The sequence below is a fragment of the Paroedura picta genome, chromosome 15, assembly GCF_049243985.1.
Source record: "Paroedura picta isolate Pp20150507F chromosome 15, Ppicta_v3.0, whole genome shotgun sequence".
NCBI lineage: Eukaryota > Metazoa > Chordata > Lepidosauria > Squamata > Gekkonidae > Paroedura > Paroedura picta.
Genome location: NC_135383.1, coordinates 4,780,064 through 4,804,605, shown reverse-complemented (window position 1 = coordinate 4,804,605; position 24,542 = coordinate 4,780,064). Strand labels below are relative to the sequence as shown.

General features: G+C 49.4%; 2 protein-coding genes across 7 annotated transcripts in view; one reads left to right on the top strand and one right to left on the bottom strand.

Annotated features, from left to right (window-relative positions):
• The window catches only part of CFAP74 (cilia and flagella associated protein 74), a 96,445-nt gene that overhangs the window by 5,996 nt on the left and 65,907 nt on the right, over positions 1-24,542 (top strand). For 4 of the 6 annotated variants that reach the window (XM_077311954.1, XM_077311951.1, XM_077311950.1 and 1 more), the window contains exon 3: positions 17,765-17,975. The gene's annotated coding sequence lies outside the window, so the exon portion shown is untranslated. Of the gene's footprint in view, positions 1-11,262; positions 11,381-17,764; positions 17,976-24,542 lie in introns of those variants that run through there. The other 2 variants (XM_077311952.1, XM_077311949.1) reach the window with 2 other exon arrangements.
• GABRD (gamma-aminobutyric acid type A receptor subunit delta) lies at positions 4,675-23,843 on the bottom strand. Its single transcript, XM_077311965.1, has 9 exons — positions 23,009-23,843; positions 12,352-12,464; positions 12,082-12,149; positions 10,747-10,967; positions 10,276-10,358; positions 8,978-9,115; positions 7,005-7,157; positions 6,513-6,724; positions 4,675-5,947 (listed from the first exon to the last, which is right to left on the bottom strand). The coding sequence occupies exons 1-9, from the start codon at positions 23,128-23,130 to the stop codon at positions 5,645-5,647; spliced, it is 1,413 nt and encodes a 470-aa protein (XP_077168080.1). The 5' UTR covers positions 23,131-23,843; the 3' UTR covers positions 4,675-5,644.

Below are 24,542 nucleotides of genomic sequence, written 5' to 3'. Positions count from 1 at the left end.
TCAGCGCGGAGCTATGAATATCAGCGATGGCCGTGGGGAATGAGAACCGTTTAACGGATTACTAATAGGGAAAATGATCTCATTTACCAGGAGGGGCTGGAGCAAAGAAGCCTGCTTGGATCAAGCAACTGAAAGCAAGCTAAGAGGATGTTGGCAGGTTTTAAATGTGCAACGGAGCGCAACACCACAATGCTGAAAAGAATAAAATAGTTTTATTGAAAAGAGAAATAAGTGTGTATTGAAAGAGAAGAAGAGAGGAGAGACTTGACTAACTGTTCTGTTCTGCATGCCTTCTTCAGTTCAGGAGGCAAGCAGGGAGGAAGTAGGCTGAAAGGAACAGGAAGTCTCCCATTGAACCAGTCAGCTCACTGGAGGTAATTTGAGAAGTGTCGGGAAGTTCCTGATCTAGCTATGCTGAATGCACATCTATTATGCCGCCCCCTGCAGGTCACACTATATTCTGCTCACACACCCTTTGCTCCAGTAGATGGAGGGAAAGGAAGGTGGTTCTAAATGCACTTTGGCTGGATTTTTTAATTGACCTGTGAGCATGTCTGCTTCTGGCCCTTCTGAGAGGCAGTGTGGTGTAGTCCTTAAGAGCAGCGGCTTCTAATGTGGCAAGCTGAGTTTGATTCTCCTCCTCCACGTGCAGCCAGCTGGGTGACCTTGGGCTAGTCACAGTCCTGTTCTCACAGAGCAGTATATCTCAGAGCTCTCTCAGCCCCACCTACATCCCAGGGTGCCTGTTGTGGGGAGAGGAAAGGAAGGTGATTGTCTCCTGCTTTGAGTCTCTTTTCAAGCCATGAAAAATGGGGTATAAAATCCAACTCTTCTACTTCCCTGCCTGGAGAGTCCAACTGAAGATTTGCTACTGGAAGCCTGACCAATAAATAAACATGCACACACACACAAAACTTCTCACCAAACAACTGAGGTGAACCAGTGGCCCTCGATTCTACTGTTCCCACCAGTCTGGCGTTCACCAGAAAGAAAGTATTTGAGCAGTTCACTCGGGACACACACACACAAACACACAGATGGATCTGAGTGCAGAAGGGCCATGCTGGAAACCAGCGAGAGACGAAAGGAGCCAGCCCAAGCTGAAAAGTTGTTCTTGTACAAAACGCACGTTCCTTTTGCTCTGCTCTGCATCTGTCTCTGGAGTTATAATTAACACATTTCTGTGCAGTTAAACATGCAAATAATGGGGGAGGATACTGTAAGTGGGAGGCCGGCTCTGAAAGAACGGGTATTATGCAGCTCTCACCAAAAAGCGGCCTCTCAAAGCGTTCTTTTGCTCTTCCTGCTAGAGGGGAATTAGCCCTGTTAGCCCATCACAGCAGAAGTAAAAAGCAGCATGGCCCAATTAGTATGTGGGGTTCTTTTAGGCATTAATTAGGTTTAGCAGATCTGGCAAAGACCGGGTTGTCTCCTGTTCTTGCTGACAGGGACGGGACGAGCATTTGAGCTGGAGAAGTTATAAAGGGGTCCCCAACTTTTTGGGGCCCGCTAGCACTGTTGGAATTCTGATACAAGTGGGTGGGCGCAACCACAAAATGGCTGCCACGGGAGGTGGAGCCAACCACAAAATGGCTGCCGAGGAAGGTGGAGCCAACCACAAAATCTTAGAACGTGAGGGTACAGATAACTCCAACAGTGACTCTTTGACGTTTCCAGCAGAATCTCTGTTTAGTAGGATGCCTGTTGCGTGAAATTTAAAAATATTTTCTTTGGTACATAGTGTTTACTTTTGCTTGTGCAATGAAGATCCTTGTTGCGGGAGCCGTGGTTAAAGCAACTGTTTGGAAATCCACACAGCCAATCACAAAAGCCCCACCCACTTTCTAAAAGCAGTTGGCAGACACCTTGACACGCACGGGCAGTGTTGGGAACCCTTCTTTACAGAATGTCTGTCTTGCACGTTGTATGTGAGTCTAGTCCATGAAAGCTCATGCCCCAATAAATCTGTAAAGGGCCACAAGATTCACTTCTGAGGCCAGCATACAGCAAATGCTAGGATACCAGATATCTCGCAGATGTCAGTGTACTCTGTTGTCCAGCCGCCTTAATCTCATAAGGACTGCAAGAAACAAGACAGGCTGGATAAAATAAAAAACTCTGCATCCCCCGGTAGCCCGATGTCAAAACTTACTGTGCAACAAGTTGGCTACTGCAGGGGTTGGTGTGTGTGTGCATGCAGTGTATGCAGTTTAGCAGACCAGGGATGGGATTCTTAGCTCTGACATTGGGGGCACATAATTGCCATTGGTTGGCATGCAGGATGCAGCCTGCTATTGGTTGTTGTCTTTGTCCAATCAGGGAGCTCCGCTTAGGGCAGGGGTGGCCAAACTTTGGCTCTCCAGAGGTCCGCGGACTACAACTACCATGATGTCTGGAGAGCTGGTTTGGCCACCCCGGTAGTGTTTAGAGCGGTACAGTGCAACACAGCTGGTGCGCCATTGCCACATGAGAATGCCCAAGAATGCCGTTCTCTTTCGAGTCCACCAGCTCCCCAAAGCTCCCGGGCAGTTAGTGGGTGAGTGTTCGGAGCACTCGTGAGATTAGAGATTATTGACACTCGAACCACCAGACCACAGAGGCCTATTGCCGAAAGCAGAGCACATCCCTGCTTCCATCTGTGAAATGCCAGGAGAGACGAGGTGTGTGTGTGCAAGAGGGAGAGAGCTGTAGCGACACAAACGCAGCTGCCTGTATATCGCCACCCACCCACTTCTTTCCCTCACCCCCGCAAATGAATTTTTCTCCTGTGCTTGCCGCAATGGGGGCTGGTGGACCGAAAGATGAGTTTCTGGTCTCCTGCACAGAAGGAACAAAAAACATGTTGGTTCTTCGGTTACCTTTTATTTACAGATAACCACCCCACATAAGTGGGGGAGGGGGGTGTCAAAACCAGGGATTTCCTCATGGCTAAATAAAATGTTTGTTTTTTTTGTACCCCATTTTTTATTACCCAAAGGAGTCTCAAAAGTGGCTCATAATTGCCCACCCTTCCTCTCCCCACAACAGGCACCCTGTGAGGCTGAGAGAGCTCTGAAAGAACCATGACTGTCCCAAGGTCACCTGAGTGGCCTCGTGTGTCAAAGCAGTTTACAATCTCCTTCCCTTCCTCTCGCCATAAGACATCCTGTGAAGTAGGTGAGGCTGAGGGAGTTCTGGGAGAACTGACTAGCCCAAGGTCATCCAGCTGGTTACCTGTGGAAGATGAAGAGCTGGGTTTTTGATCCCTTCTTTTTACTACCTGAAGGAGTCTCCAAGCAGCTCACAATCGCCCACCCCTCCTTTCCCCACAACAGACACCCTGTGAGATAGGTGAGGCAGAGAGAGCTCTGAGAGAACTGAACAAGCCAAGGTCACCCAGACTCAATATGGCAAACTGCCACAAAAATAAAATCTCAGGACCCAGAATCTGCTACTTCCGGTTAACTGGGATATTCCTTTCTTGGCAATCCCCAAAATATTTACTCTGGAACAAACCAGGGATGAAACTAACTTAAATTTCTTACCTGTTTAACTGTCTCTCAGGGAGCCGAAGCAGAGGATGAGAAGTATTATTTCAACCATTTTCTCACCAATCAATACCAGTTCCCCCACCCACCCCCCACCCCAGAATAAACTCTATTCATTACATTGGAGCCTACTTCTAATTAAGTATATTTAGGACTGGGATTTTGAAAGCATCTGGAATGTAATTACTCTGGGGAGCTTCCATGAGTTCCCCCCCCTCCCCTTCGAGTCCTTCTGGAATCAGCACCGGGCACCGAGGGGGGAAAGCAGGAGGGGGCTGTTGATTCTGACATTAAAAGTGTTTTCAATTCCTCCACCTAATGACAGTACCTATTAGCAGAGCCCAAAGAACTGCATTAAGAGCCCGCGAGACGCTGCTTTTGGAAGGCTCATTGGAGCTGTGCTTTAAAAAAAGAAAGAAAAAAGGCATTATCTGCTGAAGCAAAAAACCCCTTTTAAAGAGCGAAGAGGGAGCACTTTCGGGGAAGCAGCTTCCCTTCTGCATAGAAATTAGGATAAGCTCCACCAGTTCCTCCTTCCCCCAACACTTTTGCCTCGACTCGTCAGGAAGTACTGTTCAAACAGAGCCACCGCGTCCTTCGTCCTTCTCTGTCTCCACTCCGTTTCGAGCAAAAACAGCCGTGCTGTGGAACTCGGGTGGTGAAGCAGTTAAAGAGCGGTGGACTCTTAAATCTGGAGAATTGGGTTTTGATTCCTCTCTCCTCCACAGGCAGCCAGCTAAGTGACCTTGGGCCAGTCCTGTTAGAGCTCTCTCAGCCTCACAAGGTGCCTGGTGTGAGAGGAGGATGGGAAGACGATTGTAAGCCGCTCAGAGACAAGAGGCCAGCTTGGGTGACCTTGGGCCAGTCAGTTTTCTCAGAGCTCTCTCAGCCCCACCTACCTCACGGGGTGTCTGTTGTGGGGAGAGGACGGGTAGGCGATTGTTAGCTGCTTGGAGACACATGCAGCCAGGTGGGTGACCTTGGTCTAGTCACAGTTCTCTTAGAGCCGTTCTTGCAGAACAGGAGACCCCCGGGGAGGTCTGGGGTCACTCTGCAGAGGCAAGGAATAGCCAACCCACCTCTGAACATCTGTAGCTGACCCTACCAGCAAACAGCGGGGAATTTATTTTTAAAAAATAACCAGAGCTCTGTGCCATGTATTTTATTTCATGCTGAGACTGAAAGCAGCTCATTGAAAAGCCCACCCTTTTTTTTAACCAAGACAAACGGTATATATATTTTAAAAAAAAACATCCACTATGATCAATGCTGCCCCAACTTCGTTACTAGAGAACTTCCAATCTGTCGTGTTCCCCGCATTCCTCCCTCCCCCAGCCATGTGTGGGCTGCAAACGGCTCGACTCGGCTGACCCGTTAGCTACAGTATGGAGCTGTCAAAAAGAGAATGGTAAGGAGAAAGAAAACTCCCAATCTGGCCAAGAAAGAAAAGCAAATTCTAGAACCGGGAAGGTAAGGGCTGCCCGCCAGCCCAAACTGTACCAGCTCAAGCAGCAAATGTTCCCATCCCAGCTTTAAGAGCCAATAAAACCCGGATGGAGCAGCCTAGTCCCTCAGCCCTTTCTTTCCCGTTATTCCACTCTGCGTTTTGGCCAAAAGAACGTGGGCTCACAAAATAAACTTGCCCTGACTCCGCCCACTGCACTTTGGCTCCGCCTATTCCCACGACCCCGCCTTGCCCCAGAGCAGGAGGCCAGATCTTTCCGCCGCCAACCATCCGTTAAGAGGGCAAAACGCCTGACTCTTGAGAGGGATTCGGCTGCGGCGTCTTGGGTGGTGGCAGAAAGTGCTCAGTTGGCGATTTATTTCATGCCGAACTTGGGGAGACCGAGAGGCTTGAGGCCCAAGAGGAGAGCTTTGGAAACACAACCAAAGGGCCAATAGCAAATTATTTCGCTGCCTCCTTTTGTTTCACCAGGGGGGTCAGTGTCAGTAACAAAGAGGGGGCGAGAAGATTAAGCGTTTTTTTGTCTTTGTGTAAACACCCTCCTGACTTTGGAAAAAGTGTGAAACGAGGGGGCCCCAAGTAAGGTCCATACAAAGTCCTGCTTTGGAGCCTCTTGGTTATCTGGGACACTGCCGGCTTCTCCGTGGGGCCTTCACATCGTGTAAGCCACCCAATAGATGACGTTGACCGCTGCAAAGGCTGCTGGGAAAACCGCGCGGGCATAGATGTCAATGGTGTCCGCATCGATGGGCTTGAAGAGGGACTTGAAGCCACCCTTCTTTTCCGATTTCTTCTCCTCCCGCCGCTTCTTCGTCTCTCCCGTTTCGACTTCCACTGAACCCAACGGCCCGGGTGGGTTTTTGGGGACTTTGTGATGCCGGTTGGAGACGGCAAGTTCCTGGCTGACGCCAGCTATCGAAAGGGAAAACATCACAATGGCATTCTTCACGTTGACCTGAAAAGGGAAGCAGGAGAGCCGGTGAGGAGAGGCCGATCGGGAGGAAGATCAAGGTTAGGTTCCCGGCAACGTAAGAGAACCGTGCTGAATCAGACCAGTGGTCCTTCTACTCCAGCATCCGATCTCACAGTGGTCAACCGGTTCCACTGGAGGGCCAACAACAGGGCAGAGAGGCTGAGGCTTTCCCCTGATGTTTCCTCCTGGCTTTGGGATTCAGAGAACAAGCTCTTCTGCATGTGGAGTTTCCCCCAGTCTCCATGGCTAATAGCCATTTTATAGACTTCTCCATGAGTCTAGCTAATTTATTTATATATTTCTGGGATTTATATTCTTCCCCTCTCGAACCAGGCGTCTCCCCTTTTAAGCCTGTTTATTCCTCGGGCCATCACTACATCCTCTGGCAGCAACTTCCACATTTGAATCACTCTCTGCGTAAGGTAGTCTTTCCTGAACCTACTGCCCATCAGCTTCCCTTGGATGCCCTCCAGTTCCAGTATTTTGGGAAGAGGGAGAAACATTTCTCCTTGTCAACTCTCTGACAAAGAGAGGGGCCCCTGCTGACCTCTCCGGCTTGCCGGCTGCTCCTCAGCTTGTCTTTCTGCTTTTTCATATAGTCGGCGTTGAAGTGGGCAAAAGCGTATTCGACCAGCGCAGCAAAGACAAACACATAGCAGATCCAGAAGTAGACATCCAGGGCCTTGATGGCCGACGCCCGCGGCAGAGAAGAACGGGCGCTCACCATCAGGGTCGTCATGGTGAGGACGGTCGTTATACCTGGAAGCAAGCCAGGAAATTAAAGAACATTCCCTTTAGAAATGCCCTTACCTTTCGAGCATTGCATTTTCATTGACGTTCCCAATGTCACTGGCTGCATGTTTCTCCATCACCATCGTAATAAAACTTTTTATTTTTGTGGCCTGCCCTAGAGAAATTAAAGGGGTGTATAATGCCCTAGAGTCCCCCTTCCCAAATGTCTCTTTTCTGCAGGGGAACAGTTGGCAACCCTGGCTCTTGCCCCACGAGACTCCCAAAAGGACACCAGATCCAGTTTTACCTAATGAGACTCGGGCAGGCACAGCTGACTGGCTGATCCAGAAAGAAACCCAGGACATGGCAACCAAGAGGATGGAAGGCACGTAGGACTGGATGATGTAAACACCCCGATTCCGGCGCAGGTGGAAGTGAAGGCTCAGACGGGGAAACTGACCTGCGGAATGAAAGGAGGGGGGGATTGGAGGAAGAGGGCAAAGAAGATGCATGCATCTTGAGAGAGATGTCAAAGTCGCCATCATCAGAACCGATCGACACAACTGAAAGAAATGAAGCGAGCAACGTCGACGCCTTAAACCAGCCATTTTGATCTAAGCCCTGAGAAATTTTTTCAGGCTTCGAGGAGCCCTGGAAGTGATGTCAGCTGGCCACACCTCCCGGACGTGACCGGTCACCAGAAGTGACATCACCACCTGCGTTAACAGGCAGGTTCAAGGGGGACTGAGGAGTGAGAGGCAGGAGGCGGTTTGAGGTGGGCGTAGGTGTGCAGGCTCCGCCCCCTCCCAGGTGCAGAAATGATGAGAGAATTGGGAGGGAGCAATGTGGCCAAGCCCATTAGGTCAGGAGGGGAAAGGCTGTGGCCCCCCGGGGATTCACGGACCCCTGGTTGGGAATCCCTGCCTTAGACTGCCTTTAAGTCTGTCAAGTTCAGAGCTGTTGACTTGGACTGGAGGACACTTTCCAAAGCCTCTGGTAGAGGAAGCACCCATAGATGCCTTAGATTTGGGTTTGGGAGGCGTGAACTGTGCCCAAAGATGAGGCTTCCACGTATAGAATCGATGCCTCGATCAGAATACATCAAGGGACAGTTTGAGGAATCACGTCGCCGTGAACAAGAGTTTGTAACGGTTGCTGCTGCGACGCTTTTAGATTTTGTAGACGTGAGGCTATTATTAAACGTGTGACGTTTTGCACTTCTCGGGCTGGGGGGATGCCGCAATTATCTCCGACCACAGCTGCACAAAGCCTTTCTTCTAAGGCTCTGGCATTGTGTCCGTGGCATTGTACTGGGAAAGCTGTCCAGTCTTTAAGTAATTATTGTCAGGCCGAAGCTATCGCCAAGTTGCTTGGATATTGCCTTTTAAAACTCCCGGAGTAACAAAGCTCGAAACAAGGGGGTGGGAATCATATGGTAAAGAGTCACACATTGTATCGTCAATTTTTCTAAAATTATCCAAGCTATATTCATACACACATTGCATCACCCGTATCATCAATATGAGCTGAAGTCTTCTTAAAGGATCGCGCGTCAATTTGTATTCAGTATTGGCGAACGCTAGTTTACGTGGACTTTCATATAAATCGGCTAGCTGAAATGTTCTCCCACCATCTTTTAGTGGCTTTTGATGCTGCATCCGGCTGTGGTGCTGTAGCTATCATCTCTTTTAACCTTTTGGGGTATTTGAATGGTTTCCCCACCATAATTAAATTTAAATCTTTTCCCAGAAACTTCTTGCTGGATCAGACCCACCTAGACCAACATCAGGGGAAGAAGAAGAAAAGCGTGCAGAGGGAGGGGGTTATACCCCAGTTTTACACTACCTGAATGAGTCCCAATGCAGCTTACAACCACCTTCCCCCAACATTGACACCCTGTGAGGTAGGTGGGGCTGAGAGAGCTCTAAAAGAACTGTTTTGAGAATGGTTCTAAGAGAACTGTGACTGGCCCAAGGTCACACAGTTGGCCACATGTGGAAGAAGAGTGGGGAATCAAACCCAGTTCTCCAGATTAGAGTCCTCCACTCTTTACCCACTACACCACGCTGAGTCTCAAGAGAAGCCAGGCCTGGAGATTTGGAGAAGGTCACTAGCTGGCCATAAAGACGAAGCTGGTGCCTCTGGACATGGAGGATCCATGCAGCCATGATGTCTAACGACCACTGATGGAACTTTCCTCTAAGCACTAGTCTCCTACTCTCTCCTTAAAGGCCTCTCTTACGCAGCCCATCTCGGAGGCTCTTGTCCGGCTGTGTTTACCGGACTTGAAGTTCATGATTTCCCTCGTGAACCGGTAACTGGTGATCGTGAACTGAGCGAGCTGCAGCTTATCCAATCCGTGGATCTGGTCCTGGTTTTCCGACCAGTGGTAGACAATGTCCTCCGAGGAGTACCCATCTGCCAAAAAAGTAGCGGAGAAAACGCAAAGATTAGGGGAGAGGGGAGAGACTGACAAATGGAAGAAACCCACCCACCCACATTCTTTCTCCCCCTCTTCTACAGCACTGTGATAGGCAGCCAGCTCTCCCAACATTTTGACAGCTAAATTACAGATCAGGGTTCTCTCTTCAATGTTATGTGTTTGTTTGCTGCCGGGACCAGGGAATCCCATTTGCCCACAGGCTTTATAGCACTTCTAGGTATCCTTGAGGACTAGAAGCTTGCTTCAAAGACTATCAGGAAGTGAAATTCTGAGTCAAGGCCACACCCTGTGTCTCTTCTGCAGAATACTCGTATAAGCAACAAACTCCCTCATCGTTCTACTTTCTGTAACCCAAAAGAAACCATTTCCTTTGCCTTAAAAAAGGCCACGAGAAGAGGTTAATGTATTAGCGGACAAACGCTTTATGTCGATGGGTGTTTACTGCCCTGAAATCCCAACCCACAAATTAAATTTAAGAACCGGGTCCTCTGCAGAAATCTTGCCAGCCGAGTAAATGGCGATCTCATTGTTAGCTGCCGTGGCATTTAACGATTGCACAAGTTTTAAGAAACACACACACAGCAGAATGCTTATATTCGAAAGGATAAAGAGGCATTGTGCTTAATTGCCTAGGAAAACAGCCAGGGCTAAAAATGAAAGGAGGAAGAGGAGGGGGAGGAAGAAGAGGCGGCAGCAGTGGCAAAACCACTCACCAGGAAGCAAAGCGCTCCGCTGCTTCCTGAGCTCAGCAGATACACAGAAACAGAGCTGGAAGGGATCTCGGGGCCATCTAGTCCAACCCACTGCACAAAGCAGGAAGATTACAACTAACCTCCTCCCCATCCTCATGAACCATGCTCTATGGCCAGAGAAAGGCAAAGGCAATCCCCCTCCCCCCAAGAAAACGCCCTCCAGGGTGCCTGGGCCAGTTTGGCCTGGAGGGAAACTCCATCCTCCTGACCCCCAGTGACGATCAGCATTACCCTGGTCAGGTATCTGATACTCTACAAGTCCTGGTAAGTTTGTTTTCTTGTTCGTTCTCAAGAGGTACGCACCCCCGAGACCCAACCGCCATGGTGGAAGGTAGGTCTTCAACCCACCCACTCATTCATCAACATCTCAGGGGTCAACTCACAGCTCTCTAAGTCCAGCATGCACTCTTGCTCGTCCATAGGGTATTTGGTAAGGTCCATGTCGCAGGCCACCGTTGACGTAACCCTACCCACAAAGAAGACCAAAAAAATTACTATGAACCTTGACATTTCATACACATTTAAGGAACTACACAGTAAGTGGTTTGTTTTGAAGTCCCAGTATGGTCTGGGAGCAGAATCTTTGACGGATCACCTTTTTTCATATTCAGATTGTTTGGAAAGGGCTTGGCCCAGTTGCCTCAAACCCTCTGGACAGGCCCTTGTCAGTTGTGGCCCCCAGCTACCAACTACTATCCTTGTGCACAAGAACTCCTGGAAACATCTGAGGACTCTTCCTGCCGACGTTCACGAAGAAAGCTCGTAAACGTCTGAGCTTATTCAGAGCTGAGCCAAGCATGAAAGCTTACCTGCAATACTGCCAGGAAGTCTCGTCTATGAAGTTTTCATCTTACCTGATGCTGTATAAAATGACCCCGTCCGGCTGCAACCGAATAAGCTTGTTCTCCACCGTGACGTCGTGAAACCAGGCGGACTTGGCGTTGACGATGAACGTGTCCGGGACCCACAGCTTGTCCACAAAGCGGCTGTCCAAGCCCAGAGTTTCGTTAGTGTGGTTGTACGACAGCCGGTCGTCTCGCCAGCTCTGATGCAAGAAGACGGTCATGGTATATTCCTAAGGGCGAGAATCGCCGGGGCAGGTTTAGAACTCGGCGCTGGAACTGAGAGGGGCTTTTCAGAGGCAAAATTTAATCTGTGAATCAGTGCATAAGAACTCAACGATCTTCACTGTGTAACCGAAGGAGAGTTGCGGCAGCCATCTTGTGGCAGCCATTTTATGACCGCCCACCACTGCGTCAGCATTCCAAAGGTGGCCGTGGGCTGAAAAAGCTTGGCGACTCCCGTTCTAAGATAGACTGTCCCTTTACGTGGATGTTCCATTTAGCTGCTGTGCCTGCCAGCCAACGGCCTGACCTACATCTGGAGGTACAAGTTCTACGAGCGCAGAACACCGTAAGCTAGGCAGTGACACGTCTGGCGTCTCCGTCTCCTGGGAACGTCATGCTAAATCCTAAGAGTGAGAATCAGGTTAGCATCTCTCCCGAACAAGTTTTATAATTAGGGAGAGAGTTTGTGGCAGGATTTTTTTTTTTTTAAGTGGGTCAGGGGGACATAATCGCAAAGCAGGAGACAGAAAGAAGTCAGCGCGGCAGAATTCAGAGATTGCCTTTTGCGGCAACACTGTTCTGAAGCCAGATGTGGGCAGGGGAATGGCCTCCCCGACCCTCACCCGCTTGCCCATTGCAAAATGGCCTGTCCGCTTTTGGTATCAAGACAAAACGTATTTGTTTTCCACGATGGATTTCACCGACAGTAGCTGTCTTTTGTACATTCATCTGTTGTCTGGAAATCAAAAAGGAATGAATTCCTTATACCTCTGCACCACTTTGGAAGCAAAAAGACAGGGAGAAACCAAGATGAGGACAATGGGGGAGCCTCTCCTAATGCCAGACAGCCAACGTGGTATAGTCATTAAGAGCGGCGGCCTCTAATCGGGAGAACTGGATTGGATTCCCCACTCCTTTTTTGTTCCCTTTTTGTTTACCATCTTTTTACTGCCAGACCAGTTTCCTAAAATCATTGAATCATAGAGTTGGAAGGTACCTCATGGGTCCTCCAGACCAACCCCCAGCCCTATGCAGGACACTCCCAACCCTTCACGTCACATGCAAGTCCAGAAAAACGCTGGACATGACCTAGCAAACGGTTTCGCTCTACAGGTAACTTACCATGTTCACTTCGGAGATGTGGTCGATGCTGGCGACTTCGATAGCCAGAGCGACGTTAACAGGTGGGCCTGAGAAAGAGATGAAAGGTCACTCAAAGGGGAAGCTCCCCATGAGTCGTAGCCGCAAGTTGGAAGTACACATTAGGGCAGCTTCCCAATTAAAGTACATTTCAGTTTCCATCTTTTGCAAAGGTCGGTCATACCGATGTTTGTATTGTACAGTTTGTATCTTTGCGTGGTTGCTGTTTGGCAGACACACGAGAGCTCTCACCTCCGATCCCAGGCCTGAAGTTCCGCGCGTAGCCTTTCATCAAGTCATCCAAGTTGGGCAACCAAGAGATTTCTATGTTTGAGCCAATGTAATCGCCAATGTCATTCATGGCTCTGTATCAAAACGGAAGAAAAAGAGAACAGATGGTGTTAAAACAGAGAAGAAACATGGCGGAAAGTAGCTTTAAGATATCCAGCAAAGTTTTCATCTCTGTTTAAAACAAAGATTGCTAAAAATGTAAGAAGAGCCTTGCTGGATCACAGCAGCGGTCCATCTAGTCCAGCATCCTGTCTCACACAGTAGCCAACCAGTTCCTCTGGATGGCAGGGCATAGAAGCTGAGGCCTTTTCCTGATAAGAACATCTGGTTCTTCAGCTTTAGCAAGGAGCCCCCAGCTTCCTGTTTGCCTTCTTCTTCAATAAAGAGATTTCTTTCAACAGCGAGTCTGCTTATTGAGAATTTGATGGAGACCTGACAGAGATGCTCTACCACTGAGCCACAGCCCTTCCCCAAAAGGCGAGGAGACAAGTGTGGCCATAACACAGGAAAGTTGCCTTCTAATGAATCAGACTGTCATTCAATTACGGTCAATATTGTCTACTCAACTGGCAGTAGCTCTCCAAGGTCCCAGATACAAGTCTTTCACATTGTCTAGCACCTGATCCTTTTAGCGAGAGATGCTAGGGATGGAACCTGAGGCCTTCTGCATGCCAAGCAGATGCTGTACCACTGAGCCACAATCCTTTCCCTTCTGAAAGGAAGCTCAAGATGACTTGCCCAGGGTGCTTTCAGGCTGTGAAATCCTCTTTGGGGCATAGGAGTACGTACAGTTGCCTAATGTTGAGTCTGACCATTATCTGGTAGGGTCAAGACTCTGGAAGAGGCTCTCCAAGGTTTCAGGTGGACGTCTTTCACATCACCTTTTAACGAGAAATCCCATCTAACCAGGGATTTTGGGAATTGAATCTGGGACTTCTGCATGCCAAACAGGTGTCCTGCCGCTGAGCTACGGCCCCTTCCTAAGAAGCGCAGGGCATTGGCCTACAGGGCCAGAAGAGAAGCAGCCATCCACCAAATTCATTATTAAAAACCTGTCCCTGAGTTGGGCTAAGCGCTTGACGTTGGGCCTCAGAGCGGGCGATGATCTAACTCCGGGCCGAGAGCAGACGGCACAGAAAACGTGTTCTCGGTGCTCACTGCAAATCTAGCACGGCAGCTCCCACTAGACTCGGAAACAAGCAGAGAGCTTGAAAAGAGATATTGCTGGTAGGAGAGGAGAAATCTTGTTAAATATTGATGAAAGGCTGTAGTCTAATATACCATAAACATTGCCTGCCTTGGGACTTACATAACTTTCCTAGATCAATCTTTCCCCCTTCCCAATGTGACATTGACCCAAAAAAAAAGAGGCACGAGTCCAAGGCGGCGCTGACATTCAACACGTTAATCCGACGCCCACACAATTTCCAAAAACTAAGTAGCAGCCTACTTAATTTGTCCCGCCTGTGGACTGGACTGTGGGCTGCTGTAGCCCCGAGTGGGCTGAGATCACACCGTGTGGAGGTATATTTCCAGTGCTATCACTAATATTAACCACTGTGAGCAGAACTGTCAAAGACAGCGCAAATCTAGAGAAGTTGAGGGAATCCAACTCCCCACCAGCAGAACCTCATTAGGTCAGATAACGTCAAAGCTACAGGGATGGCCGGAATTGTAACTGCAAGGTAGAAGAACAAGGTGAAACTTGCAAAGAATCACACAATATAAAAAGAGGTGCATGGGTCTGTCTTCTTATCTTGCTGTTCTGCTGATTCAGGGGTCTTGAACTGGTTGGCCACTGTGTTAGACAGGAGGCTGGACTAGATGGACCCCTGGTCTGACCCAGCAGAGCTCTTATGTTTTTATGAAGGCCTCGGCCTCTCTGCCCTGTTGTTGGCCCTCCAGAAGAATTCGTTGGCTGCTGTGTTAGACAGGAGGCTGGACTAGATGGACCACTGGTCTCACCCAGCAGAGCTCTTCTAGCATTCTTATGCTTTTAGACATGACTATCCATGGTGCAGATTGGTCTAAAAAATTCAATAAATGGTTGCTAAGCTTCTGCAAATTGTATAGGCCGCTTTCATATATCACTGGAAGCTCTTCTTGGTTTTTTGCAGGACTGACTTTACACTGCTTTGACACAACATCTGAATGCTAAATACCTCTCCAAACCAGTTACAGGAATTAAAATGTACTGCAAAATAAACACACAAAAATTGTAATTTTTTAAAATCTGCTAAAAGCAGCAAACAAACAATTGCTTGAAACAGTTCCTGAGTACCAGTTTGTCTGAGTCTGGCCGCCCTAGGAATTGAAAACATGGCTTTTCTCCAAACCTAATAACAAATTATTACACTGGACATCAAGAATGTCAAGTGCTATAGGGAGGGGATGGAGGGAGAAAGAGAAAAGGACTTTATAAATAGTACATTATGTACGAGAGATCACCCACTATTTCACATTTCGCTACTTCACAGCCAACTTTGGCCCCTGTTTATTGAGAATTAAGGGCAAAAACAAAAAAAAACCCTTTGTCCCAACACCATTAAAGGCTCTCGGTTTTAACAAGCGGATCCGCTCTTAACGCAGCCTTTTCTTAAACCCAAAGTGAGGAGCAAAGACTGCTGAGTTGACTAAAACGGTTTACTTCTTTATCAGCTGGATTAGAAAATGTAAATCCTGTCTGTTGGTTTTCTTTTCCGGTGGCCTGGTTTCTAAGCCTTCCCCCATCCACCTGTTTTCAGGTAAGAGGCATATGCATTATGGTCCCTTGACAGGGCACCTTAATCCCTGATTTGCTCGCCTAATCAAGAGTGGATGCGATTTCCAGGACATAACCGGAAAAGATCAGTACACTGCCGCAGCCGATGGGCCATACCTTCAGTCTGCAAGCAGAGAGGAGAGACTCTCCCCCCGCCCCCCCACTGAATTGTTCATTTATTAGCCTGAAATTCTGCACCCACTTCTTGGGAATTCCATTTTAGAAATTTGTAAAGCTAGCATTCATTCCAGAATTGGAGTGCACAGAGTTTGCCTTTGGCCCTTGCGCACCTCCCGCAATGCACATGCATGCTCCTGCACAGTAGCCAGAACCTTGATATAACTATACATATAATCACTTCACCGATTTCTTTCGGCGTTATATTACGGGCGCAGGAGGAACAGCTATGGCCCCTTCCCATGTGAACTTCCCACATCCATATTTAGTGGTATGTTGTCTTCTCCACGGTAGGGGTGGGCATGCAGTATATCCTAGTCCAGATGGATATAGATTGGGGTATTTAATCTGTTGTCCAGAATGGCCAAGCGTTCTAAACTGGCTCCAATTATTCAGCCAGATTGCTGAAGTTAAAAGGCATTTAAAGAGATTGTAGTGCCTTTAAACGCCTTCCAGGTGAACCCACGGATTGGAGAAGGCCTTTAAAGAGACCATAAGCCCTTTAAATGCTTTTGGAGTGAACGCCCCACTGACAGGTATTCAAAGGGACTGCGCTCCTGCACCCCTTCCATTGAAAGCACCTTCTGGGGGGGGGGGGACAGGATAGATTTGTAAGACATTGGACATGGGGAGATAGCAACCCTAGTGTAGAACCAAAATTTGGGGGCTGGCTCCTAGCCATGTTTTCCTACAGGGTAGGGCTATGCCTGACCTGCACAAAACTGGTGCTGGTGCCCCATCTAGAGCCCTACAACTGTGGGGGAAAGGCATGGAGGCAAACTGGGGTCACAGAAGGTTCTGCCCTGCTTTGGTCTCTGGGATAATCCCGACCAATACACGTCTCCTTTCCATCTGCCGCTCTTCACTCATTGTAAATATGTTCTATATTTTGAAATGTAATTGCAAAAGCATTAGGCGTAATTCACAGCAACCTGACCACTTCCCTCGCTTTACCCTGTGGGTTTTCTTTTTAAAGCAGAGTGTAAGGTTTGCTCCTTGCACCTCTCTGCTTTCGCCTTCATTAAACCTTCCCTTGCCCCATACGTCCCAGAAAGCGAGGGAGGACAATTCTCAAAAAAAAATATCCGCCCCTCTTTAAAAAAAACATTACAAATGCCTAGAACAACAAAAACGTTCAAGAGATTAGGCTTCTATTTTTAATTAAAGAATGAAATGCTGAGAGTTGCTGGAGGCCGTTGGGAGGAACGCTTGACACCACCCCAAACAAAGGAAAAGTGAATTTGACACGCTGTAAGGAAAGATAGCTCCGTTCCCCATAAATTTGGCTCTTGGGGGAAGCGGGGAGCTTTTGATGATCGACGTTCAGCCGCTTAAGATCCCGCACGCAGCTCTTTCACGTTCGCAGCTGCCAAGGCGAAAAACGGGGGCATTCTTGTGTACTCAGTCAATCGGAGTGGGGGTAGGGGACCCCCATCACTAGCCAATTGGACTTCCGTGGCCTCAATCCCTAGTGCATTAAAACTTAAATCGCCATGTTTGCTCGCCTAAAGCTGTGTTCCCTAATGCAGAGCTTGTTCGCCTCTTTAAGCCTTGGGGATAAAATTCAAGCAGCCTCGAAAGGGACAGAGCCTCCTGCAGGGCCGCCAACCTCCAGGCAGTGGCTGGAGGTCTTTCAATATCACAAATTATCTCGAGGCAGCAAAGACCTCAGCAGGAGAAAACGGCACTCTGGAGGGTGGAGTCTATGGCATTGAAGCCCCTCCCCTGCCCAAACTCCGCCTTCCTCGGACTCCACCCCCTAAATCATCAGGTATTTCGCAACCAAGAGCCAGCGACCTAACCCTCTCGTGGCAAGTCTCACTATTCTGCAGTTGCAGTTCCTGTAGCCTGAGGATCATGGGTTGAAATAACCAACAGGATGGGTTCAAAGGTCTTTGGTTGAAGTACCTTGAAGTCACTGAGGACCTCTGGTGACCCCGTAGGTTCAGCTTGTCTCTCTCTGCCATAATAGGAGAACGGGCAATTGTTTAATATCTCTTTTAATATAATTTAGTGTATTTAGTTAAACCACCCTACGTTTTGTGAGATAGGGCCTTTAATAAATATATGATGATGATGTTGTCATAATTCTATGAGATCTCCAAGCATCACATGGGGGGGGGGGGAAATAGATAAGTTGGCCAAATGGTAAAGATGAAAAAATAGTCCAAAAACCATTGGAGGCAAAAAGCAAAAATAATTTTGATAATATATTCCTCTAAGCCTTAGAGTCTAAGGCACAAAACCATTTCCTTATATCTAAATTTTTTCAATCGAGCGCTTCACAAATGGAGGGGGGAAAATCTCCTGAAACTTCTAATATATTATTAAAATTAGTTTTGCCTTTCACCTCCAACGGTTTTTGGACTATTTTTCTTCAGCTGGAGGTTGGCAGTTCTGTGCCCCACCTCAGAGCATGTGAATGTGTCTCCACAGTAGCTGCGATCCAGGCGCTGGTATTGGAGTTGGAATGCAAGAGGTATCTACCCAAAGGACCGGAAGGAAAGGGGGTCTTAAGGTGGCTTTGAGATCAGCAGAAGCCGCAGCATCTCCGCGGGTCTCAAAACAAGAGAGAAAGCGCGCATTGCATTGCATTACATCTCAGCATGGAAGAGAGGCGTTGAAGCCACACGTCATGTTCCTGTGGGTAAGTGATTTGCACTAATGTCGCGTCATTTCATTTTACGCATGCCTTATATAGGCGTCTCGACTGAAACTGTTACGGTCGCTTCCAGAAGATTAAAACACAAGCATTCGACAACCAACATTAAAATACTATTTTAAAAAATCGGACAATGGCAGCGTTAAAATGAAATTAAAACTGGAGTCACGGAATGCTAAAAAAACATTAGCAGCTGTGTGGTAAATCCCCCTCTCCCCATCAGAGCTGATGGGTCATACCCAAGTGCATTTAGCCCAGAGATCCCCCCCCCAATGACCAAAGAACAAAGCATGGAAGCCAAAGGTTCCCTCTACGGTTGACTCTCAACTTCAATGGTATACTGCCTTGGAACATGGTGGCTCTATTTAGCCATTCCGGCCACTGACAGACTTCTCCTCCGTTAATCTGTGAAACTCCATTCTTATTCCCTACCTATGGTTGGTTGCTATGGAAGATCTCACCACATGAGAACAGTGGTAGGCAGCTGTGGCTGGAGTGGTGGAGCTATGGGATTCTTTTGTGTTGTTTCCGCCATCTTGCTGTTGCTGTTGTTTTAATATTAGGTGGTTTAACTGGGGCTGTTTTATTGTCGATATTGCTTCTTGTTTTTATTGTTTTATGGTGAGCCATCTCGGGACGGCAGTTGCCGGGAGAGGCAGGTATAAATATAAGAATAAATAAACTAGCTTACCCCTTCTGGTAAACCTATGTGCAACACAGTTAAGCCATTGCATTAGTCTTCCATTGTCATTCCATAAACACTTGGGTGACTAGAAAAGTTTGAACCTGGAGCTGCAAAGGACAGCATTCCAAAAAGGTAGTACCATGACAAAGAAGGCCCTGTCCTTAGAAGCTACACATGACACTTTTGAGGGGCTTCCGATAAACCACATTCAGACACACCTCTTATCTGCCTTTTCTTCCAGTGAGTTCAAGCGATACTAGCTTGCTCCCATGCCTCCTCATCCTCACAACAACCCTGTGAGGTAGGTTAGCAAGAAACAGTCCCGAGGTCACAGTGAAATCAACAGCCAAGCACAGTGTCCAACCCAGGTCACCGCCATCTTACCCCCATGCCACACTGTCTCCTATGGGAGAAGGGCCTTTAAGCAAGCCAGCGTCTTTTTAAAACCTTATGAATTACTTCTCATGAAGATGAGTAATGCCAGCGTTCCTTCCTCGGCATTTCTCATAGGGCCTCGCTAGCGTGTAATTGCAGGATCGTAGCCAAGTAACTAGGCAATTAATCCAGTAATGAAATGAAGTTACGTAACAAACCGTGCGTTGCACACATCCAGGCAAATCTCAGAGAAGACGAATGTGGCTTCGACAGCCAATCGGGAAAAATGGCGGGCAACACTCCTCCTATCTATAACCCCAACTGCTCTCGGAGTTACTCTACTTGCGTGTCAGAGATTCGCTATTTTCTCCCAGTACAGTTGTCGGATAACTCTGGGTCTTGGGTCCATTTATACGTAAGTAAACTGTGCCTGAAGATCTCCTGAAATGAATTTCCAGGCGACATAATTTAGTTCCCCTGGACAAAATGGCTGATTTGTTGGCGGGACTCTATGGCATTAGACTCCACCAAGGCCCCTCCCCTCCCCGTACCCCAAGTCTCTCCAGGCTGCACCCCCCCCCCAATTTTCAGGATTTTCTCAACCCAGAACTATAGGAATTTGGTCGTCATATCAGTACAGTCTTCCATTGAGTTGAAACCCAGTACCCACTTCAAAACACAAGAACAGCTCCCGTGTTGACCTGAACAAGCCGAACAGAAATGTGGCCGTGCAAAAGCAGGAACTCTATCGATATAGGATTACAATGGGGAAATCCCACAGCCACGGCAAGAAATACCCGGACGAGAAAGAAGAAAAACAGATTTGGGGGTACTAGTGAGCTGACTCATCCCTACTGTTCCTTTTGAGGACAGGGAGTCGCCATGCAGAAGAAAAACCGATTTAATATAATAAGGCAGTCCTGTATTCTAAACGGCCGTCTTTCTGTACCTTAGCACAAAACAACCTCACTGAAAAAAGCTCAGAAATCCCTTTAATGCGAGAGGCAATTTTGCCCAAAACGCGAGCTTTCCCAAACTTTAATCAGGCTGTTCCGGTTCCAACATCTCCGTCGGGAGCTGATGTAAAATTCAGCGGCTGTTAAAGGAAACCAAATAAGTTCTATCCTTGGATGAGGAGTGAAAGTCACAAGCTTGGAATCCCTAATAACACAGCTGTGGGTTGGGGGAAAAACTGGTCCCAGTAGCTCCATGGGGAGCTTCCCCCGCATCATCAGGACCATATAAAAGATGTCCGATTAGCCTGATTTCCCTATGTGCTCTGAACAGACATAGGCCTCTACTCTGGCCATGGGGGTTCCCTTGGCAGGAGTGTGAATTTCCTGCAGGTCAGACTGGATGGCCCTTGTGGCCCCTTCCAGCTCTATGTTTTACACCTGACTCCTGGGAAAGGGCTCCTCCTCCTGATTAATTTACAGCCATCCTTTAACACAACCTGTACACAGAAGCCTTCCCCTCACCTGTGGGGGGTTCAGTTTTGCTCCGACCTGATAGGGTAATGAATCTACTCAAAGTCAGTAATAAAAATAATGGCTAGGACCCCCAAGTGACCTGTTCCAGTCAACTGCATCTCCAATCATCTCCAGTTCATACCTTGGGATTTTGTCTTTTGGAAAAATGTTAAAGCCTAAAACTATACATGCACAAAACAGCACTGGGATTTAATTCCCACTCTACTAGAGTCTTGAAATACCAAGAACAATCAGAATATTAATAATAGATTTCTCCCATCCTCTCCATCCCCCTCCCCATATATTTCACCCTCAGTTGCAAGAGATTCTCTCCCCCCACCCCCAAGATCTGATAAAGGGAGCTTTGATCCTCAGAGGTTTATACAGCCCAGTTGCTGCTGGACTTGAACTTGGCTCTCCCCCTGCCTGGTATTTCCATTGCCAGATCAAACCACCCTCTGCCTCCAGCTCTTCATACAGTGACAGTGTGGAAGGAAAACACAACGCAGTTGCCTAGTTAACAACCTCTAAAGGAACACACAACCAGCCACTGGAAACAGAAATAAGTATCTGGTTGTATTTTGTGTCTCTACACAAAAGGAAGAAAAGCAGCCCGTCTTCAACCTGATGACAATCTCTAGACATCAGTCCTGAGTTTGAATCACGTGGCAAACCTCAGCCTCTGTCTTCCCCTCTGCAACATGGGGCTGATCATTCTAATCAATTGTATAGGGCTGTTGGGAGGATTTGCCAACGCAGTGTAAGTAATTTATTACTACCTCCCCCACCATATTAGGTCAAGTCAGGATAATAAGGTTTTTCCTAACACTGAACTATTGTTTTATGATTTATGTGGTTTTTAGCCTTTTTACCCAGCCTTGGATCCCAGGAGCCAGGGGGAAAAGATGGCCTTATAAACATTTCAATGAACAAAAGCCAATACACCAAGATACAGGTTAAGGAGAGTGCCTTTATCTTTTTTATAAATGTACTATGAATGCCGGGCTAGTCCAAGCTAGTTGGATCTCTTTGGGCCTCTAAAGCTAAGCAAGATCCGGCCTGGTATGGGAATATGAAAGACCACCAAGAAAGTCCAGGGAGGTGCGCAGTGGCAAGCCCCTTATGGGGTTATCAGGGGCAACTTGAGGGAGAAAAGGAGAGGGGTGTTTCTAGTTGTTAGAAGAAATCCATCTTTTGCCAGAGGGCTGCCCAACTGAGTCGGCAAGCCAAAAGAGGAGGATTAGACCACAAGCAGGAAAACATTTTAACAAGTAAAGGGTTATGCAGCCTCTTAGGAAGGCTTTGCAAAAATGCTTAGGGCAGCATGAAGGAAAAGCCATTCTCCTCCACCCTTGTGGATTGACTTTCTCTCCCGCCTGTATCCAAGGACACCCTGACCAGCCTGTGCCAGGTTACTGGATGAGGTACCCCCAGCCACCCCCAGGGGAATTTCAATATCCTCAAAAGAGGAATCCTCCACAGAGCCCCTTGCCCTAGAGGGTCTGTTGCCGGATTCTTGCAGAACTCAAGCCTACTGAGTGCTACAGGGCTGCAGGACTTCCAGAAAAGCTGCATAGGATTGCATTCCCTAGAATCACAATTGCTCAGGGAGGGAGTCTCTGTTTGTAATTTAGTTCTATCTGGGTGCAGGAGGATGCCTTTCTCAAGCATCGCCAAAACCGACCTCCAGACGGCTTAACAAGAGCAGTCCCCCTCGGGAACCCACCCAGTTTGTCTTCTGCTACCAGATCCTGAGCCTTTGAATTAGTTTTCTTTTTAGGAGGGGGGATTTGCTCCTTCCCACAAAGCAGGAAAGATCAGGATAAGGGGGCACGGGCTCCGGGGAAATTCGGGTTAGTACTGCAAAAAAAACCCTGCAACGTTAAAGATCCTTAATCCTGTGCAAACGCGTTTACGCAGTTTACGCACACGAATGAGAAGTCATCCCCTCCCCCGCTAAAATAGCTTTGGAAGAATGAAGGCGCCGTGTTGAAAGGCGTCACCCATACTAAAGTACATCGACACAGGATCGGGTTGCGCGTTTGCCAAAAGCGAGAAGTGCCGGGACTCAAAGTGCCCTCCCGCTTCTCCGGTCTCCCACACACACGAGCGAGAGTTTGCAAGCGGCGGGAAGAGAGGCATTCTGCACATGTTCAGAAACTCCCACCAGTACGCGGAGAAAGCGATTCGAGCGAGTGGCGCGCCTTGCTGCCCCGCTAGTAAAAGCATGCCCCCCCCAAAAAAAGCACGACAGCTGTGAAGAAGAGGGACAAGTGGCCCTTGTCCTGGGGCGCTTAGCAAAAATCCCCTTTTCCCTGCCGCCAAAAGTAACGCGGGCGCCTGGATGCCGACTAGGCGGTCCAGCAAAGCGCCCGTTGCCAAGTGCAAAAGTTAACGTTTACAAGCAGCAATTTCATTTCCGCCTTTCTCCCGGGAAGTCTCCGCTGGCCGGCCCGCCCAGGCCCCTCCGGCGTTGCGCCCGCCCTTACCTGGTGCAGGTGTGCTGCCGCGAGCACAGCAGCAGCAAGGCAGGCACCAGCCAGGTGAGCAACGCCATCGCGCGGCGGCTGCAAGGGCTCTTCCCGCGGGGCGGCTCAAGGGGGGCTGGCATCCCACGGGCGCATCAGACCGCGCAGGGAAAGCCCCCCCCCCCACGCCCCTTCCTGCGGCGCCGGTCACACGAAGCCAAGTGGCACGAGCCGGCGCGGGCGGCTGGAGCGGCGACTCCGGAGCGAGAGGCTCAAGGCGGCCGGCATGGCTGTGCGCCGGGGCGGGAAGTTGGGCGAGCTCCCTCGGCCGTAGTGGGTCCTGCTGCAGCCCACCCAGCCACTCCGCTTCGGAGCTGGGAGCAAAAGAGGGCGGGAAAGCCCCGCCGCGACTCTTTGTGCCAAAGGCGCTTGGCTGCGAGGAATCCTACGGCCCCGCTCCGGCGCCGGCCAGGAGAGCCCGCGGCTTCGGGGGGGGGGGGGGAGAAGCAGAGAAAAGACCTAGACTTCGGCGCCTCGCTGCGAAGCGGCCGGCCGAAAAGAATCCTCCTGCTGAAATGCCACCGAGCGAACCCCGAAGCGCCGCGGCTGCAGGAGGCCGGCGGTGGGGAGGAGGAAGCGGCGCGCAGTCGAGCCCCGAAGAATCCGCATTAGCCGGCGCGAAAGATTCCGCCGGAGGAGGAGAAGTGCGGATCGGAGGGGAGGGAGAGGAGAGGACGGGCGGCAGCAGCAGCAGCAGCAGGAGGAGGAGGGTTCTTGGAAAGGAGGGGGGCTATGCAAAAAACCATAATCCAGAAAGGCAGGCGAGCAAATCGCGCCTGGAACAGGCGGGCGGCTGCCGGAGCGGGGGGCGGGAGCTGCGAAGCACGCGGTTCTCCCCCGCGCTTCAGATGCAGCCCCGGGGAGGGGAGGGGAGGGGAGGCCACGGCGGGGCGGGGGGAGATCGGGAGAGACAAAAGAGCGGGAAGCCGGAGCGCAGCAGCGCCTCCGAGGCTCCTTGCAAAACTTTCTGGCCAGGCCGACGGCTTCTGCCTAGTCGGCTCCCGGCCCTGCCGCGGAGGAAACTGCCGTCCAGTCGCGTCCAGCAGCGCAGCCCTCGGGGGGTGGCAGCTGAGCAGGGCTCAAGTCCGCCTAAAGTAAAGTTACTCTAAGCGGAAATGTCTTCACTCGGCTTTGGAGGAGGGGCGGGACGTGCCGTTCCCTGCCTCTGCGCAGCGACCATCGGTGGCCACCCACCCAAGAACCGACCAAGGCTGGCCCTGCGCAGCTTCGGACATCGGAAGGGATCGGCCTGGTCTGGCCATGCAACCAGGACAAAAGACATACACCGGAGGGAGGGGGTGTTTGCCGTTGCCTGCCTCTGCGTAGCGACCCTAGCCCGCCCCGGTGGCCTCCTGTCCAAGGACGAGCTGGCCTGAACACGCCGCCCCCCCCCCCCCGGCTTCCGAGATACAGTCATGAGCGCAGCGCGCACGTTTGCTTGCAAATCAACTCCGTCGAACACGGCCGGATTTACTCCAAAGTAAACTTGGCCACA

Coding starts and splice junctions, on each gene's coding strand:
- GABRD (XM_077311965.1), bottom strand. CDS start 23,130: ATGCCAGCCCCCCTTGAGCCGCCCCGCGGGAAGAGCCCTTGCAGCCGC. Junction 10,968..12,081: donor ACATCTCCGAAGTGAACATG/GTAAGTTACCTG, acceptor TCTCGCCCTTAG/GAATATACCATGACCGTCTT. Junction 9,116..10,275: donor CATGCTGGACTTAGAGAGCT/GTGAGTTGACCC, acceptor CTTTTTTGGCAG/ATGGGTACTCCTCGGAGGAC.